This window comes from Dermacentor silvarum, chromosome 4 (genome assembly GCF_013339745.2).
Source record: "Dermacentor silvarum isolate Dsil-2018 chromosome 4, BIME_Dsil_1.4, whole genome shotgun sequence".
Taxonomy (NCBI): Eukaryota; Metazoa; Arthropoda; class Arachnida; order Ixodida; family Ixodidae; genus Dermacentor; species Dermacentor silvarum.
In genome coordinates this window covers 178,313,871-178,332,169 of record NC_051157.2, presented here as the reverse complement: position 1 = coordinate 178,332,169, position 18,299 = coordinate 178,313,871, and the positions used below count along the sequence as shown (strand labels likewise).

General features: G+C 48.9%; 1 protein-coding gene across 1 annotated transcript in view; it reads left to right on the top strand.

Moving 5' to 3' along the window:
• Positions 1-464: 464 nt before the first annotated feature.
• The window catches only part of LOC125945064 (uncharacterized), a 37,551-nt gene continuing 19,716 nt past the window's right edge, over positions 465-18,299 (top strand). Inside the window, exons 1-2 of the mRNA XM_049666629.1 lie at positions 465-536; positions 7,761-8,247. Coding sequence (XP_049522586.1) covers positions 520-536; positions 7,761-8,247 — 504 coding nt within the window. The 5' untranslated portion in view covers positions 465-519. The remainder of the gene's footprint in view (positions 537-7,760; positions 8,248-18,299) is intronic.

Below are 18,299 nucleotides of genomic sequence, written 5' to 3'. Positions count from 1 at the left end.
CTTCTGTGTACTTTCTGCTTTGCCCGTGCGCCTTGTGTGTTGCCCTGTTTTTAAGTAAACCAATACACTCTTTGTAGCTGGGCACCATGATGAACATTTAGACTTAGTGCCAGACTGGCAATGCGGGGCCTCTTGTGAGAGTGGCGGTCGGCAGGCAGTAACTTCGCCGTTAGTTTCCAACACCTGATACCGAAGGCTTGAAGGATTGCATTCTACCACGAAATGCCATTTACACCAAGGACACAATGCTATTGCTATGGACTTTCGAGCGCACCACCGGCGTCGGCCATATAATACGTGATTATTTTTCTCCATTCTTTTCGATAAACTAGGCCGTAAAGACATCTCATCGCAAAAGAGGCATTCAATCAATAAATGTTTCCCAATTCTACACCAATACCCCCTGGGGTTTTGTGCCATTGTTAGGGAACCGCTCCTGCTGGTAGCGTGCCGACGAGGAAGACGAAGACTCTGTAAGCGTTCTGTTCGCATCACTGGACTTTCGACTGCGGCCCAAGAATGACTTCAGGCACACCGTAAGTCAACCCTCTGCTAATGTTACTATGCTACCTTTCAGTCCTCAATTTTAGCCGCAGTGAGGACGCACTCGTATACTTTTCTGTTAAACTGTTTCATCTTGGCTCCTTATCACTTATCGCGTCGATAAAGTGAGAAACTCACTCGAGTGTGACCGTCTTTAATGGTGCTAAGTACGGGTAAATCATTCAAACGAAACGAAAAGTGGTTCTCAGGTTGACGGGATCCCCGGAATTCGTGTGTGTTTGGCAAATCGCAAAGATATACTCTAGAATTGCTCGTAAGAGAAATTTTCAGCCAGTCTTGATGTATGACATATTACTAGCGAAGCCGGCAGGCCAACGAAAAATAGCATTTACAATTAAAAGGTTTTGTAAATGTGGCCCTAGAATGTCTAGACTGTGCTTGTGTCCTTGTGTCCGGACTTCACAATTTATTGCTGCCACACAACATAAAGAGCTCTTTTACAGGAGGCGCCAGTGATTTGCTAATAATACACGTTGAACGGCGAGACAACTGTTCATTAAATAAACAAAGGTGCCCCTCCGTTTGAGGATGCTTGGCTTGCCCATTAGGAAGCGGGCCGGTAGCCCAAGCTACCCGCTGAACAAGTAGGCGGCGGATACCTCCGCCGCCTACTTGTTCAAGAATTGTTCCCGAGGGACGCCGAATTAAGAAGCGGGCCTCCGCCGTGACGTCATGGAAATCAGCAAAATGTAATTGGCTACTGCATGTACACTGATTCTGTTTGTGCAGGAGCGTGCTGAACTGGGCTGGTGTGTGCATGTGGGACACTTCGTCCGATATTCTGCGCTGTTCTTTCGCCCTCAGATTCGGTTGCAGTTGGGCAGCGGTGCATTTGACCCTGCGTTCTTTACTTCTCCTCGAGAATGATTTATGAAGCGACGAAATGTTGCATAATTCGTTCAGCGTATGTGGTGGATACCTTAGAAATGTTCTTTCAGCACGAAAATAACTGCTATAAAATGTGGTGCATGATTATCTTTGCGAATGGAGTGCCATCCATTCTTTAGATACACTGCTCAAGCGGCGCACTGCGAAGCAATATTTCTGTAGCGCTACCGTTTCAGATAGCTTTGTTTTGTGACTGTTCATATTTTGTGTCTGCTGCATTTTTTTTCGCGGTAGTGTATTTTACAAGTAAAACCAAGAGGAAGATGTCGCTTTGTTAAATCTGTAGCGCACTACTGCGGTGCTACAAGAGATCATGTTGGGACATACGTGGCTACTCAACATAAGTTACCTAACTTGCATCTAGTTCCATCCTCGGTGAAGTACATGAATAGTGAAGTAAAATCCACCATATACGCTGAAGCTACTTCATTGTTGTTATAATAACTTACCCAGATTTAATTACAGCGATTCATTCAGTCCTTATGTGACTTCAAAGGTGAACATAGTAGAACGTAATAAAAATCAATACGGCCACAGGTAACTAGAACCTTTTACGCCCTAGGCACACAATTGTGCATGTAAATGATGACGTTAGGTTTAATTCCCCAAGATGCGAAGCAGTAAGATCATTAGGAGAACTTGTCACTGGACATATTACAAAAAACTATCAATAAAAGCAAAGCTCTCCAGCGTCATAGCAATAACGTTCACTAACAAAAGCGTTACCGAGCGAAAAAAATAAAAAGTCTTAAGAAGAAGCTTCAGCTCAGCCCCAAATCTGACGCCACCTATTAACAAATGTAAAACGCAGAAATGCTTTTCCGAGATAAACCATGGGCAGATTTTGTTGAAATTTGGTGCATTGGAGATAAAAAATAAATTCTAGTGACGGTTGGAAGCGACATTGTGAATTGTGGTCTTGATTTATTCACAAAAATAGCCGAGAAGTGGTAATTACGAAAAAAAAATAGATTTTCAACAGCTTTTATAAACACATTGACAGCTTAAGTAAAAACTCGCTTCCAACAGTCCCTAGATTTTATCTTTTTCTTTGATATGCAACAAACCTCATCCTATTTGGTGCCGTGGTTGCCGATAAAAACGATTTCTCCTTTCCCATGTGTTTAGGTGGGAGCCCGCGAGCTCCCTCTTAACTGCTGTCGTTTAGTACAGAAAAACACCTATACCAGTCGCAAAGCTAAACACTATATATAAAGTAGTAACGCCGGCGCGTCTTCCCTGTCGTTCCCCAAGGCGGTGGTGAAATGTCACAAAGCGTCTCAAAACGCACATTCCCACAAGAAAACGACGAGGCAAGCTGGCGTACTCTCACATTTATGCACACGCCAAGTGTCTCAAAGCGCCAGCTTGCACAAGGAAATGAGTGGTGTAAGGTCGTTTCACGCGTACTTCTGTGGGCCTATAGCATCAGGTAGCCGCCATGATAGACTAGTTCAAAGTACACCATCCGTCGCGGCAATCTTTCATTAAGCGACCGCTTGTGTTAAACGCGTTCTGGCGTCTTTGTCACATATAGACCCTTGTCGCCGTCTAGTTCAATCACTATTAACAGATGGCGCCACTTGCCCCAAGACCCGCCATGTTGGTGGTACGATTGTCGGTGGCGGACGGCGCGTTGCGATCCGAAAACGCCGCTGTGCTTAGATTTAGTTGTACTTTAAAGAACAGCAGTTGCCACCTGTCCTGACGCTGTGTTCTTTGTCCTCGTCTAGATTGCGCCCTGAATTTTTTTTTAGTTTTGAACAAGATGACCTAAATGAATCTCGAGTCCCAGCACTACCGCAACGCTCATAACCCACTGTGCTGTTTGAGGACGCAAGAACCCCGCATAATACACGTACACACTTAAGTAAAACGCTGCTTCCCAATTAGTCGATTCACAATTGTGGCATTTCTGCACGTAAAGGTTGATCAGCTGGCAGCGTTTTGTGTTCAAAATGATGAAGCACCGAAAAAAATGAGTGGCAATTTAGCGGTGAATGCGAGAGTAATGCGTGAGTTTTGCACCGCACCTCTTTGAGGTCCCGGATCCCGGGCGTTCACCTCATTGCAAAGTGTGGTTCAGCAGCTCATTCGACATACGTCCTTCCTTTCCGAGGAGCAAAGTGGAAATGACGCTGATCTGGGTCCTATAAGGGGTCAGTTGCGATATACATATGCACATATCCCTCATTACGTAGCGAGGGTCTTGAATCCGGCAGCTTTGGTGCATTCAGACTGCATGTGTGGGTTCATTGACCAGTTACGTTCATCCATACTGTTCATGCCACAGGAGTGACGTCTGTGGCAAAATGGCTGTTCCACATCCGCCACTATGTCCAGGAGTAGTGGTGCTGGCAAACACTCCCACGATTAGTTTTAGTAGATAAAAACAAATACCCCAGAGGGCGAATGGGAAAAAGTGCGCCGCGATAGCTAAATTGGTAAGAGCATCGCACGCGTAATGCGAAGACGTGGGTTTGTATACCATATGTGGCCAGTTGTTTTTTCACCCACTTTCATTTCCATTTATGTGTCATTCCTTTGATTCAATTAAGAACTGCAAGTAAATTCGCCTATGCTGTCTTTTCTGTCTATGGAGCCACCGTCCTGCCATGTTTTCGTACTCCTTGGGCGCTATAACGTAAAATGATTCCCAACTGTTTTGATTCCAATTTCTGCAATCAGCCTCCACGATTGGTCAAAACATTTTCGGGCCACTCCCAACTTCGTCCTTCTGTCACGCGATGTCACAAGAACTGCGATAGCTCCCCATCTGATATTACGTGTACACACTGATTATGCATGATTAAACCGCACAAAAGAAAAATAATCATTCCTGATTCCACGCCTCTTCACCATTAGCCCTCTGGTATTGGTCAAATGTTTTCTGGCCACGCCCACTTCGCCTGTCTGTCGCGCGACCCCACAAAACCGCGAAAACTCACCAGGTGAAAGTGACGTGCACGGGAAAAAATGCATTAATATGCCGAACAAAACTAAATATTTTCCCGAATAGCCACAGACTGCCCCGTTCCGAAAGGAATAGAAGATGGCTGCCCGTCGATCGCTCAGGCCCTCGCTACTCCCACGTGCCAGTGAGCATGTATTTATTTGCGCATAATAAACCTTCTTGCGTGGCAGTAAAACGTTATCGAGCCCTTTCGGCATGCATACGACATCGCTCTGCCAACTCTTCCTTGCTGAGGATCCGATTTAGCGGAATTCTTATCCTTCCGCTGCACGGCACCGCGATTTTCGACCAGCCACCGCAAGCTAAGTAAGGCGAAGCGGACCAATCGGAGAAGCCGGCACCACCCTCTTCATGCGGTTATCTATTTTCACTGTGCTGGCTCGGCCCCATCGAAACCCTCTCCACTAGAGCGTGCTCCTCGCCTCTTGTCAGCCAATTAGATAAGAAAAACCGCTGAGTGTAGATAATGTTATTGATTTTCAGAGTGAACAAAGGTGACCTCCTATAAACGAGGAGAGTGTTTGATTGGGTTGTTCAGACAACGCTGTGGGTCACCGCCCGATGCTTGCGTCGGTGGTTAAGTAAATTTGACGTCAGGATTTGGGATTCAAAACAGTTTAGAATCATTTTACGTAATAGCGCCCCTTGTTTCCTTGCACCGCAATACAGCAACAAAATGTCGAATTATCATTTGACTCAAACTAATGTATTGCTGCAATGTAAGAATTTTGCGATTATGTTTTATCTGAGGCAAAGCTTCCACAAGAACTGTGATGGACAGATAAATCCGCCAATTTAGTTAGACACTTGCTCCATCTTGTAAACATTATTTTCTGGTCTCTGCTAACGTCCAGCCATATTCACAGAAACTTATTGAGATTTAAAGTCACGTACTAGATTTCAGTGCCCTCGCTAGAATTCACGAATACCAATGAGTGGCTTACAACTATGTTACGTAAGAAATGTTTAAAGCGGAGCATTTTGTTAGGAGCCCCAACGTAAACAAGTGATATTACGTATATTCTGAAGCCTACTACAAAACTTCGAAACATCAACGTTTTAAGCTCAGCGCTCATCGTGAACAAACCTAGCGCAATCGATACATTCACGAGTGATTACGCAGAAAATAAATATCATGATGGCATCGCTCCACTAAACGTTACTGAAGAAATAGTATGATAACTTGTGGCTTCCGATTCATTTACAATTAATAAGGAAAAGAAATTATGAGCGAATAACAATCATCCTTATTTAATGCCGCGTTGTAGCGCTGTGTCCTTGAAAACAATTTTTAGCCCTGCCTTACAGTACGCGCCCCGCACAGCAGTAATTGTAGCGTTTAGGCAACGCTTTATTAAAGAGCTCGGAAGGATGGATATACGACATTTAAATGTCCTCGGAAGCTCTCGCCAAAGTTTTGTATCGTTCACGCAGTCAGTGTCATGTGACAAACGCCCAAACAGCGGCTCGCTGCACTGCACGACATCGCGTGCTGCCGTTGTAGACCGAGGGAACGGAGGCCGGTGGAGGCAAGCAATGGGCGCGTGACCACGTAATCCAACCTGACGGCGCCCGCGGATGTGAGCCGAAAATGATCTGCAAGCAAAGACGGCGCACCAAAAATGGAAACGGTTATACCTTTTCGCAACGCTGCGAATATCTGAGAAACCCAGTCACACAGCCATGGCTGTGCAAAAAAAAAAAAAAAAAAAGAAAGAAAAACTTGGGATACTTTTTTTTTCTTTTTTTAATGCCAAGCCTTCTATGTCTCACTGATTCCTTCGTGAGCGGCGAGAACGCACTGCAGGGAAGCGAACTTAGACAATGGAACCATCTGCGCACACAACAGAACAACGGCGCACGACATACGTATCGCAGAACACTACAGTTTACAATCGCAGTTGTACCCGTAAGAACAATGGGAACTGTAATGCCACGCTACCCAGACAAACGGTATATCTGCCATTGCCGATACACGGGATCGGCCTTACGGGCCCGATTGCGTTCGCGCTTACATTTGCGTATGGCAGCCTCTTCTGCCTTGCGCTGCACCTGCGGCGTATATACTCATGGTGACGGCCGGGAATGCATTGCGTGACGCTTGTAATGCAATGCAGATATGTACAGTTCCTGTGGGTAGCGTGGCGTTACAGTTCCCATTGTTCTTATCGGTACAACTGCGAATGTAAACTGTAGTGCGTGTATCGTCAAAGGCACAGCCTCTGATCGTCTACCACAGCGATCACAAGGCAATACTGTGCAAGTGTAGAGGCGTCCGTGAAAGTGTGAAAGTTTAATCAACGGCTACATGATCTAAAACAAAGGCTATGCAACTTAACGAAATGTGGCTTCATTCAACTTCAACGTTAAAGAATACCATCCTAAACACGCAATGAAATCATATATGCATCACATCGGGTGGCTTAGCATTTCTTGGGTTCGTTGCGTGGTCGTTCACTTTGGACTTAGATTCAGTTTGCAGGGGAGGAAGCTTGCGTTCAACCATCTTTCTTTAAGAAAGGGGCTTTGATTTTTTCTTTTTTACAGCGCAGCTAGCTGTTAAGGGCTCAGTCTCCGATGGTCGCGACCGCGTGTAGAAAAAAACTCTCATTGGCCGTATGCTGCATGTGCGAGTGAAAGCGCGCGAGGGACGCGTGCTTTCATGGGGAGTGAACGCACGGCGGAGAGCAAACGCGACTTCTTCCGTCGCGCGAAAGGCCGTGGGGGGACGGGAGGGAGGGTGGGAGGTGAGGAAACGTTTCGCTGCGGCACCAAATGCGTATCTTGCAATCGGGCGCAAGGGGAACTGGTGACTCATTCACAGTTTCAGCAGATTTAACATAAAATGCATGCGCTGCCAGTGTTTTGTTTCATGACATTTGTTTATGGGCTGTCATTCTCAAAATTCTGAGGAGCTGTATAAACTTGAACATGTAACAGTACCAACAACGCGCAGAACTGTTGACGGCGGCGGCGTTTTTCCCGCGTTCGCACCGAACGCGCGCGCATTGGTGACGTGTTTATGAAGAATGTGCCAATATTTGCCGTACACCCTATGGCGGTGTACCGTAGCGACCATAAGGCCATGGTCCCTGTGGTCACTAAATAAATGAAAACCACCGGATCACATATGTTTCTCATTGTTTAATAGTTCAAATAACCAATTACATCATCACATCTAAATAGCTATAAATGGAAATACATAATTCTCGCCATAGTACAACTTCGCTGGTCTTCCATCTCCACCCCAGTGGAAGGGCTGACAGTTTTTTTGTGTATACGCACGGCCGTGCATACAACGCAAGCTTTAGTAAAGTCGCGCCATGGTTGACAGGGATTCGTCCGACCCGGAGCACTCGATCCCTCCGCGGATCATGTGGCTGCACCAGAACCTGCCCTGGAGCCAGTTCATCTTCGCCGAGACGGTGGTGGTGGCCGCCATCACGGTGCTCGTGGTCGTCGGCACGCTGGTGGCACAGGCCGTGCTGGGTTTCTACACACCTCCCTGCACCACGCCGGCCTGCGACCAGGCCATGAACTTGGCACGCAGCTCTCAGCGCATGGAAGCGCCTCCCTGCGACGGCTTCTACGAACACATGTGCGGCGGTGCCTCGAGCGATTACTCCCGGCGTCACCCGCTCGTGCATGCCATGTCCGCCGCGCTGCTCGATAGAGGCGCCGCAGTCGGCAGCGATGCCAAGAACAAGGACGCGTTGGACAAAGCGGCAGTCTTTTATGCCAGCTGCCACAAGCACTTTCTGCCTTCCGCGGAACAATCTGGCCTGCACCAGGATGTCATCAACGTGCTAACCATCATCAAGGTACTTCTGAGCGAGGAATGTTTAACCCTTTCAGACGCTAACTGATTTTGTTGATTTAAAACATACGTCAACCACATTCCCTACATTTGCAGAATCATAAAAAGCGTACAGCTGCAAAATAGATTAACAATTTTCAACCCTTTATTGTTTTTGTCATGTTTAGAGAATATTGGCTCCACGCGAAAGCTAATACAGGAACATCAGATATGAGAACATCAAATATTTCATGTCTAGTAGGTTCGAAATGCACCTATGCAGTCACTTGAAGATTGTACCTGGTGCAACGAACTGTGAGAAACAATGAAAGAAGTCAACCCGCTGCATACAAGGACATACTAAAACCGAGTAAAAATACCCAACCGTCTACATTCCCACTCGTTTTATTAATGCATTTTGCACATGTTGTTCAAACTTGCAGCACATTTTCAATCTGAAGTGTGTGGGGATTGAGGGTTGCGCCGGCATGATTGCGCGCGCTTCGCCTGCTCTGCCATCCCTCGCCATCGTGCCCCGCTGGCCTCCTTCTCCGCCCGCGCCGCCTAACCGGTTCCCGCGGTGGCGCTGCGCACGCGGCGGTTGGCGGTGAGGGCGGAGCGTGGACTTCTCTCCGGTACCAGTGCACGGTTCGTTCATGCTTTCCTCTCGTCCGCCGACACCTTTGTGACTAGGACTGGAGCTCGCGCACGGTGCCTTTGCCCGTGCGGGGAGCGCGTACTTTGTGCTGATCCTTTTCCCGCCGCTAAGCCGACGAGCGGTGCCATTAGTGCTCGCGCGAGGTCGTACCTCACCGAGCCGCACTTGCCGAAAGCCTAAGCCGAAGGATATTGCCCGTGCTCTCGCGAGTTGACCCATTGTTTATCGCCAGAGCAAGTAGCATAGCCGCCGGGACTTTTCCTAGCGGCGTGTCCCAGCTTGAGCCTGTGCTCTCGCCGCGATGTGCTATAGGCGCCTGTTATTGTATTTTCGCCCTGGTGCGGGACCCCTTTGGCTCCCCGCCGCGCGGGCGTTTGTGCAGTGCTGGTGCCGACGGTTTCAGTAAATGCTTTCCGTCAACTCAGGGCTTTACTGTGTTTTTGCGTGCGTCGCTCGGTAGCCCCTTGCGGCCACTGAGCTCGCGCGCGAGCGGTGCTGGAGGCGACGGTTGACGCGGCCCTGTGGCTCGCTAAGCTCGAACCCGCGGTGGTTGGTCTCCTGTGAGACACCAAGAACCCACATTGGCGCACAACGCGGATTCAAAGGCTCATTAAGCCTTTGTCTGTGCTTAGCCGAGTCAATACGCCTTAGCGAATTGGACTCGCCGCGTTATGTCTGCTAGGCGTAGTGACCTTTGTTAGTGCTAGCAGACGCCGCGTTGCTCGAGAACGGGGCCAGGGCCCCCCCTTGAGCAGCGCACTCCTGCACCCTCGCTTGTAACGACCCCCTGTGGGGACGGCAACGCGAGGCGCTACGTACCAGCTCCCTTTGGAGCAGTAGCGTTGTTTGGAAACGGGGCCAGAGCCTTCTCCGAACAGTGCACACGGGCACATTCGTCTGCCACGGCTCCCTTTGGAATGCCAAGCAGTGCGATGTCGCAGCGCTCCCGATCATTGACTCCTTCGGGAGTAAACGGAGCGCAGCGCGGAAACGGGGCCTTAGCCCTCTCCGACTTTTGCCCGTTGGCTGCTTCTCAATTGAACAGCCAAAACCAGTGGTATGCCGCGGCCCCCTGTGGGGATCCTTCAATCACGGCGACCACGAATTCCGCTCATACGTCTCCCTTTGGAGTACACTCGGTGGCGCCCAGTGGCACACCGATCGAGCACACACCAGTTGTATCGACACTGGCTGCTTCTCAATTGAACAGCCAAAACCAGTGGTATGCCGCGGCCCCCTGTGGGGAACCTTCAATCACGGCGACCACGAATTCCGCTCATACGTCTCCCTTTGGAGTACATTCGGTGGCGCCCAGTGGCACACCGATCGAGCACGCGCCTGTTTTGTCAACGTTGGCTGCAAGCGGCCTAAGCAATTCACGTATAGCTGCCTCAAGTGGCAGCTGTGAACGACAGCAGGTGCACCCCGCTAGGAGCCCTTTTTGCTCTGGGGACGGCGGCGCGCCGGCCGGTATCCCTGTGGAAACCGCGCCACTGATCGAGCTGCACGTCAGTTCATCCTTGCTCGATCGCGCCTCTAACGCGCCAACGGCTCCCTTTGGAGCAGGCGCACAGACGCTGTTGCATAACGCCGCCGAAATGACCCAGGCGCTCTCTGGGGCAGTTAAAACGCTGTCGGCTGTTCCGAAATGCGCTCACCCCGCTGTACGGTTGGCAGTCCCGACCTACAGCGGATACGGTCACCTGCTTAGTGCCAGGGACTACTGTTACTCCCTCGCACGCTACCAGAGAGCTCTGGGTTTGAACGATCAGGATGTACTCGGACGCGTCGTCCCTGTTGCACTCACTGACTCGGCGGCTAGGTGGTACAGGCTTTCCAGACACCGTGCAACAACCCTTGAGGAGTTCCGCGCGGCATTCCTGCGTGAATTCCTACCCGCTGACTACGAGAGTAGGATGTGGCGAGAGCTTGGGCTACGTACACAGGCTCCTGATGAGTCGCTTCAGGAGTACGTACGGGCGATGCAAGACCTTTTCTTAGTCGCCGAGCCCAATGGCTCGAACGAGGAACGCGTCGAACGGGTGATCAGGCAGGCACATCCGACCTTTTCGGCGTACCTGCGCGGCGGCCGCTTCCGAAATCTGGAGGAATTAGCCGCCGAGGCAAAGCGCATTCAAGGTGAAATTATCGCCGCGCGCGCCTATCGCCCACCGCCGCCCGCCAGCGAGGCCCTTGAGCCGAGCTGCGCGTGGAGAGGGCCTGAGCCCTTTCCCCAACGGCAACAACGCCGGACGCGTATTTACAAATGCTAGTAGGCACAGCGAGGAGCTTCACGATTGCCATGACAACCCGTGTTAAGCGGAAGTCACATGACCCGCAGTGCCACGCCCCCGCTGTGCCTACTAGCATTTGTAAATACGCACCCGGGGCAACGGACCGCATTCGGACCACGCACCGGTACAATCTGAGGAAGCGGTCACCTGTGTGATTTCGCGCCGGACGACGGACTTTTCCGCAACCGAAGGCCCTCAGTAAAATGCGTAGCCTCAGTGGGCTAGCTTCTTTACGGCCAGTGCACGAAAATAAGCTAGCCCCAGCCCAGCGTATTGCAAGTGTGTTTATGTAGTGTTTTAACAGTGTGCATTTTTTCCCCATTTTTTTAAGTACGCACGCTGAGTGTATTTATGTTTTTTTTGAAAGTGTGTTTAATTTTCGCGTGTACAGCCTTATAGTTTAATTAATTACGTGTTTTTTTTTCTTGTACGTAGACGGTGAAGATTTTTCCTTTTTCTTGTTCTTTTCTTTTTCCTTTTTTTCTTTGCCGAGAAGGAGGTTGTTGATTTGCGCGGTCGTCAGGCGCGGTGGTGGACAATGGTCCCATTGACTCGTCGGTGTGAGGGGGACGAAGGACGCTTTGCGCCTTCTAGGGCGCGGCGCGTTGTGTACGGCGATGAGCATGGCGGTGTTTGGGAGTGCTGCGCAGCTTGGAGAAAACCGCAAGGAGTGTGCGTTCGTGTGTGTGCGCGTGCGTGCGTGCGTGGTGCCTGTTGGTCTTCGAAACAACCAGAAATCACGCCAACTGCTGCATCGGATCGTCGTGGACACTGAAGGTGGACGGGGTCACTGACCCTCTGACGACAGATCGAGAGCCCGGCTCTCTGCAGTCGCCGCCGCTGTGCAAACGCCTTGCAGCCACGTTTGTGGCTGCCCCTTTTCATCTTGGCTCCGGCGGCGTGGCCAGCTGACCCGGCAGTGTCCTGCCCCATCCGGCTGGAGTTCGGGATCGCCACCACCACGAAAGCAACAACTCCGATCTACCAACGGTGAGCCCGTTCCTGCTATCAAGACTGCCCTCGAGACTCCTACGTCTTCGGCCACCGCCCCTAGCCACAGAACTTTACGCGCCGTTTCCCCTTCGCACCTTGGACACTGTCCCGCGCCAGCGGCCGCCTTTTTTGTTAATATTTCTCCCCCCTCTCGCGGCATTTTTTTGTATTATAGAGCGTAGCAGTTTATTTTTTTATTTTTCCACGATCCTTGTATATAATTATTATTTTTATAGTGCATGAAAGTGTTTTGTTTTATATGTCGGAATGCAGTGTGTTAAGAGTACTTGCTGGGCTGAGGTTAGCATTTAGCTTGTGCATGAAAGACTCAATTGTCTTTGATGCATAAGCCCCTACTAGCTGTTTCGCCAGGCTGGTAGGGGGGCATTTAAGGAGAGGAGGATGTGGGGATTGAGGGTTGCGCCGGCATGATTGCGCGCGCTTCGCCTGCTCTGCCATCCCTCGCCATCGTGCCCCGCTGGCCTCCTTCTCCGCCCGCGCCGCCTAACCGGTTCCCGCGGTGGCGCTGCGCACGCGGCGGTTGGCGGTGAGGGCGGAGCGCTGACGTCACGACGCGGCAGGTTGTCGGTTGCTAGCGGCGAAGCGTGGACTTCTCTCCGGGACCAGTGCACGGTACGTTCATGCTTTCCTCTCGTCCGCCGACACCTTTGTGACTAGGACTGGAGCTCGCGCACGGTGCCTTTGCCCGTGCGGGGAGCGCGTACTTTGTGCGGATCCTTTCCCGACGCTAAGCCGACGAGCGGTGCCATTAGTGCTCGCGCGAGGTCGTACCTCACCGAGCCGCACTTGCCGAAAGCCTAAGCCGAAGTATATTGCCCGTGCTCTCGCGAGTTGACCCATTGGTTATCGCCAGAGCAAGTAGCATAGCCGCCGGGACTTTTCCTAGCGGCGTGTCCCAGCTTGAGCCTGTGCTCTCGCCGCGACGTGCTATAAGCGCCTGTTATTGTATTTTCGCCCTGGTGCGGGACCCCTTTGGCTCCCCGCCGCGCGGGCGTTTGTGCAGTGCTGGTGCCGACGGTTTCAGTAAATGGTTTCCGTCAACTCAGGGCTTTACTGTGTTTTTGCGTGCGTCGCTCGGTAGCCCCTTGCGGCCACTGAGCTCGCGCGCGAGCGGTGCTGGAGGCGACGGTTGACGCGGCCCTGTGGCTCGCTAAGCTCGAACCCGCGGTGGTTGGTCTCCTGTGAGACACCAAGAACCCACAAGTGTTTTAAGTTGCATGTGATACATTTTAACTGTCATTAATGCATCATGCATGCAGCGCCTTTGCTATTGGTGCACAACCTTGGCGTACACAATTGTGGACACAGCGCCTCAGAGGGTTGACCCTTTCTGGTGCAACGATTCCTTCGGAGTCGCGATTTCACACGTACATCTTACGCCTTGAGAAAAGCCCAAATAAAAAAAAACGCCCAAGCACTCCGTACAGATGACTAACCAGCGAAGCTGAAACGTGCGGCCCCGCTGTTTAGCAGTGGGTTAATCCCGACGCAATATTGAAGCGTTTCTCAATTACTGTTTACATGTTTGTGTTTCTAGTGGAACGCACGCGCTAATGGCAGGCGGATGCTGCTAAGCACGACGCCGAGCTAACTCGAGATGTCGAACGCATGCGACAACGGCGAGCCGAGAAGCCGGCGTTGAGGGCAGAGCAGGTACGACGCATGAACAACGTCACCAACGGCGCATCCAATGGCGCGCGCACTTGGGTGCGGCGTAGATAACGACGTAACTGACGGCGCAGCCAATGGAGACGTTTATCGAAATATGGGACGAACGGTTTTTCGTTTTTCCTAGCCATGTACAGCTTTCGTTGTAAAAGCAAAACGAGAAATAACAGTCGTAAGAACTGTGAATGTATAGCTTATGTAAACTTAGTGCAATTCAGACTATTGATTCTAGCTGAAATTTCGGAAATACGTGCATGTTTAGCGCAGTGCTGTTAGGCCTGTCTGCCGCATATCTCTAGAGCATACCTGCTAAGGTCGGAGAAATGCGAACAGCCCTCAAATAATTTGTGACCATAATTAATGCACTGGGGCCGCGACAGTATGAATGGGAGATATCACACCCACTAAAAAATTTGCTCCCTCACGGGCAGATTGACTACAGATACACCCTTTCTGCACCTTTACTTTAGCCGAAAATGTGAAAATAGGGTGTACTCAATAGCAGAACAGAGTTACTGCACCTCTTGGTTATTTTCGGGGTGCTAGAAGGGCGTTATGTTCGAAACGTACGCCTTAAATACCGTAACGTATATGTAAACCTTGGTGGTCAAGTAGAGAAACAGGGCCCGAATTAACAAAAACTTCATACGCTAGAAATTTTACTAAGAAAGAATTTTAGCCAATCCGGTGTAGATCAGCTGTCAAGTGGCAGCGAATCATAGCACGTCAGCCAATGATACTTCTTCGGGGGCCCTATAACGTAAAACTATTCCAATATGTTTTTGTTCCAATATACTGGCGTCTAACTTACGTAACCACCGATAGAAGCATGGGCAGTGATCCGCAGCGTCGTTTAAACCGCCCAATAAGTGCTCTCCTCGTTTATAGGAGGTCACTTTTGTTTGCTTTCAAAGCGAATAGGATTGCTTATATTTTGACAGATGTTTGTTGTCTAATTGGCTGACCAGAAACAAGGAGCACGTAGACACGGAGAGGGTTTGGGTGTGGCCGAGCCAGAGTAGTGGAAGTAGGTAACCGGATGAGGAGGGTGGTGCCGGCGTATGGGACTGGCCCGCTTCCCTTTCTCAGCTTGCGGTGGCCTTCGCTATTGGTCAAAATATTTCTGGCTGTGCCCACTTCGCTTTTATCCGCGCGACTTTACAAAACCTAGAAAACTCACACGTCAAAGTGACATGTACGTATTAAAGATGCATGAGTATGCCGAACAAAACTAAATTTTTTTACGGAATAGCTCCAGACTGACCCGTTTCAAAAGGAATAGAAGATGTCTGCCCACCGATCGCTCTGGCACTGGCTACTCGCAGCTGTGAATGTATTGGTTGGTAGAACGGATTTATTTACGCATAACAAAACTTTTTTACGTGGCGGTATAACATAACGACACTGCTCTGCCAACTTTTCTCTTCCATGGCGATCCGTTTTAGTGGAGTTTTTAACCTTCCGTTGCACGCCGCCGCTATTTTCGATCAGGCAATAGCGGAAAAGGTGTGGAATCGGAAATAATTATTTTTCTTTTGTTCTGTGTAATCACGCATAATCAATGTGAAAACGTCATATAAGATGGGAAGTTCTCGCCGTTTTCGTTACGTCGAATGACAGACAGACGATATGGGGTTACATCGATAAATGTTTGACCAATCGTGGAGCGCTGATTGCAGAAATGGAAGAGCAAAAGTTTGGAATAGCTTCACGGTATACCACCCCAGGCTGATGTTCCGTCTGGTTTAGTATTGGTCCATGGCGGCGAAATATTATGCGCAGTAGGTCGTGCACTGTCTTTTGCAGTATCGATTGGGATAAACTTTCGCAGCCGTGTGCGGAGCAATCTCCTGCCGGTAATATCACATATTTTATTATGGAGGTGGTGAGCCATGGACAACTATTTCGCTCTCCTCTTTGCCCTTCAGATCTTGCGGCAGCTTCGCCTAAACTGTTTCACCTTAGTGCTGGTTTATGGACAAGCTGCAGAACGTGGCGTCCGCTTACATATCAGCTGAGGCGCGACCGTACTTTTCAGGTGCTGTAATATTCTATAAAACAACATCGCCGAAGTGACTTAGAGTACTCTATCGTTTCTGGTACATGTTTCTTTTCCGTTACATTCTTTTATCAATAGGGGTTATGCTATATTCTGTAACCAGGTTTGCCCACGCAGCTCATTTGTCTTAACTGAGATGATCGCGTTCCAGCTAGTGGCAATGGTAAACGTGAGACACGCGTTTTCAAAACTTGGATGGTGCGAAGGAGGGAAGACAGCAGGAATGGAGTCAGCAGCCTACCTGTTGACACCTTAGTTACGATCCTAACCTGAGGTGCGCCATTGTGGTTACGTCAAAGTAGCCGTGTGCAAAGCCTGCTTACGGAACTTCCATATCCCCTATCGTATATATGCAATATTGTTTTGGGACGTTTAACGAAGGACTTTGACTTGAATCCGCATACCGTTAGATATTTTATTATGCCCGATGTAGATAACGTGCCCTTTGATTTGTTTTTACTAACTGGTCTACAAAGTTTATGGAAGATAACATTGTTGGACCGCAATGCTGAGCCAGTTGCTTCTTCGTCAGTACAGTTTAGTCGAATGATTGTTAACCTAAAGGACATCTATGACGAAACAGAATTTCAACCAGACTGGTATCCTCGATTGATTAGTTGTTGTGGTTTCCTCCATTTTAGGGGCATATATGCTCGTTTGCTTTGTCAGTCATACAAATCGTACGTGTTTTTTTTTTTTGTTTCTAAGGTTACATGTATTGCCTTTTGCCTCTGTGATGATTGCATGCGATGTTAACGCGCTGAATTAAGTGCCATCTATGAAGAAAAAAATAAGTGGCTGAGATCTAACACTTTCTACTGACATTCTGTAGGTCCGCAGTTTGAATACAGGCAAGGTATAGTGCGGGGTCCTTTCTTCGTTTTTTTTTGTTTTTTGCGTCTCGCAAAGGACTTTGGTATTCTTTCGAAGGACACCGACTGGTGCCACTGACAGACACGCCAATGACCAGAGTAAAGAGGGTAACAAATATCGCTGTAAAAAAGGACACTTGCCCCCGTATTTAGAAACGCATCTTAACTCGAAGCCCATGCTTGACTTGATCTAAAGGACGCCTGGAGTGAACACGTCGAGGGAAACACAATGACCGTCCTCGGCACGTTCACGCCAGGCGTTAGTGTGCGATTTCGGTAAGGTAGCCATTGTGGGGAAGGGTTAATTCTCAAGAAAAATCTTTCATATGTGTGTATTCACTGAAATATTTTTTCTATGGGTGTAAGGGGTTGAGTTATAGACGTAAGAAAACGCCCTTAAAGGTGATGATTTCCTTGTGTTCAAGGTGCCTATACAGCTTACAGAATAACATTTGCTCAAGTTTTTTATCGTTCAGATACACAGAAGTTCTCATTTTTTACGCGACCTCGCGCCAAGGAAGGATTTTATCAACTTTAGCCCAGCGTGAGAGCGCCACGAGTGCTTGCACCATCGGCGCGCATCGGCAACGACATCCGAGCTGCTCTTTACATAGAGCTTCTTGCAAAAACCAGCAGAGGGAAATGTGGCGCTAGTGTCTGCTAGAGATTTGAACAACTTTGGAACTAGAAATTGCCCACTTTAAGCAATATATGGCGTTATAAGTGCAACAATTTTGACTGTTTATTTGTGTGCGCAAGGAGTTTTCGCTTTTGTGCGTTTAGCGAATTGTGAGTGTTTCGAAATTTAAGAAAATGAAGTAGAAGAGATAAAGCTTCATGGAAGCCTTAAGCCGCAAGCAGGAAAAATAGACTAATACTCATGCGCTACCGATCATTTCCGTGGTGGCGGAATGAACGGAGCGCCAGAATTCCCTCTAATGACTTTTGCAGGAAACGTATGTCGCAGACCGCCGGTACCCAGCCACAATGACCTCCAAGCTGTGCTGTTTAATAATTGTGAACAATACGTGTGAGAAAATAATCGCTGTGAGCTCGATTTCCTTCTCTATTTTTTTTCTTTTTATGCGCTCTTTGCATTACCCTGGCATGTTTCAGCATTGTCGACTCGCAGAATATATACGGCTAAATCTTAGAACGGTCATCTATCATTGCTCTTTGTAACAAAAAAGAAAAAAGAAACATTTTTATAGACATTTCGCCACGCATTGCGAGATATTTGCATGGCATCGAGCCATATGACAGCAAGCGCCAAAATTCCTTTCAGAAACTTGCAATGGCTAGACACGCACATGCCTCTCGTAAAAGAGTTCGATTTGACTAAATGTTTGGCGATAAAGCAACTAGTTCCACATAGCTTTAAAGTGCCATTGTCCGAACATTTATCGTTTTCCAGCAATTGCAAATTTGCTCTACATAGTTCTAACTTTTTTTATGCATCACGCTTAAAGGGACACTAACAGAATGTATAAAGCCCAGTTAGACCTATACATT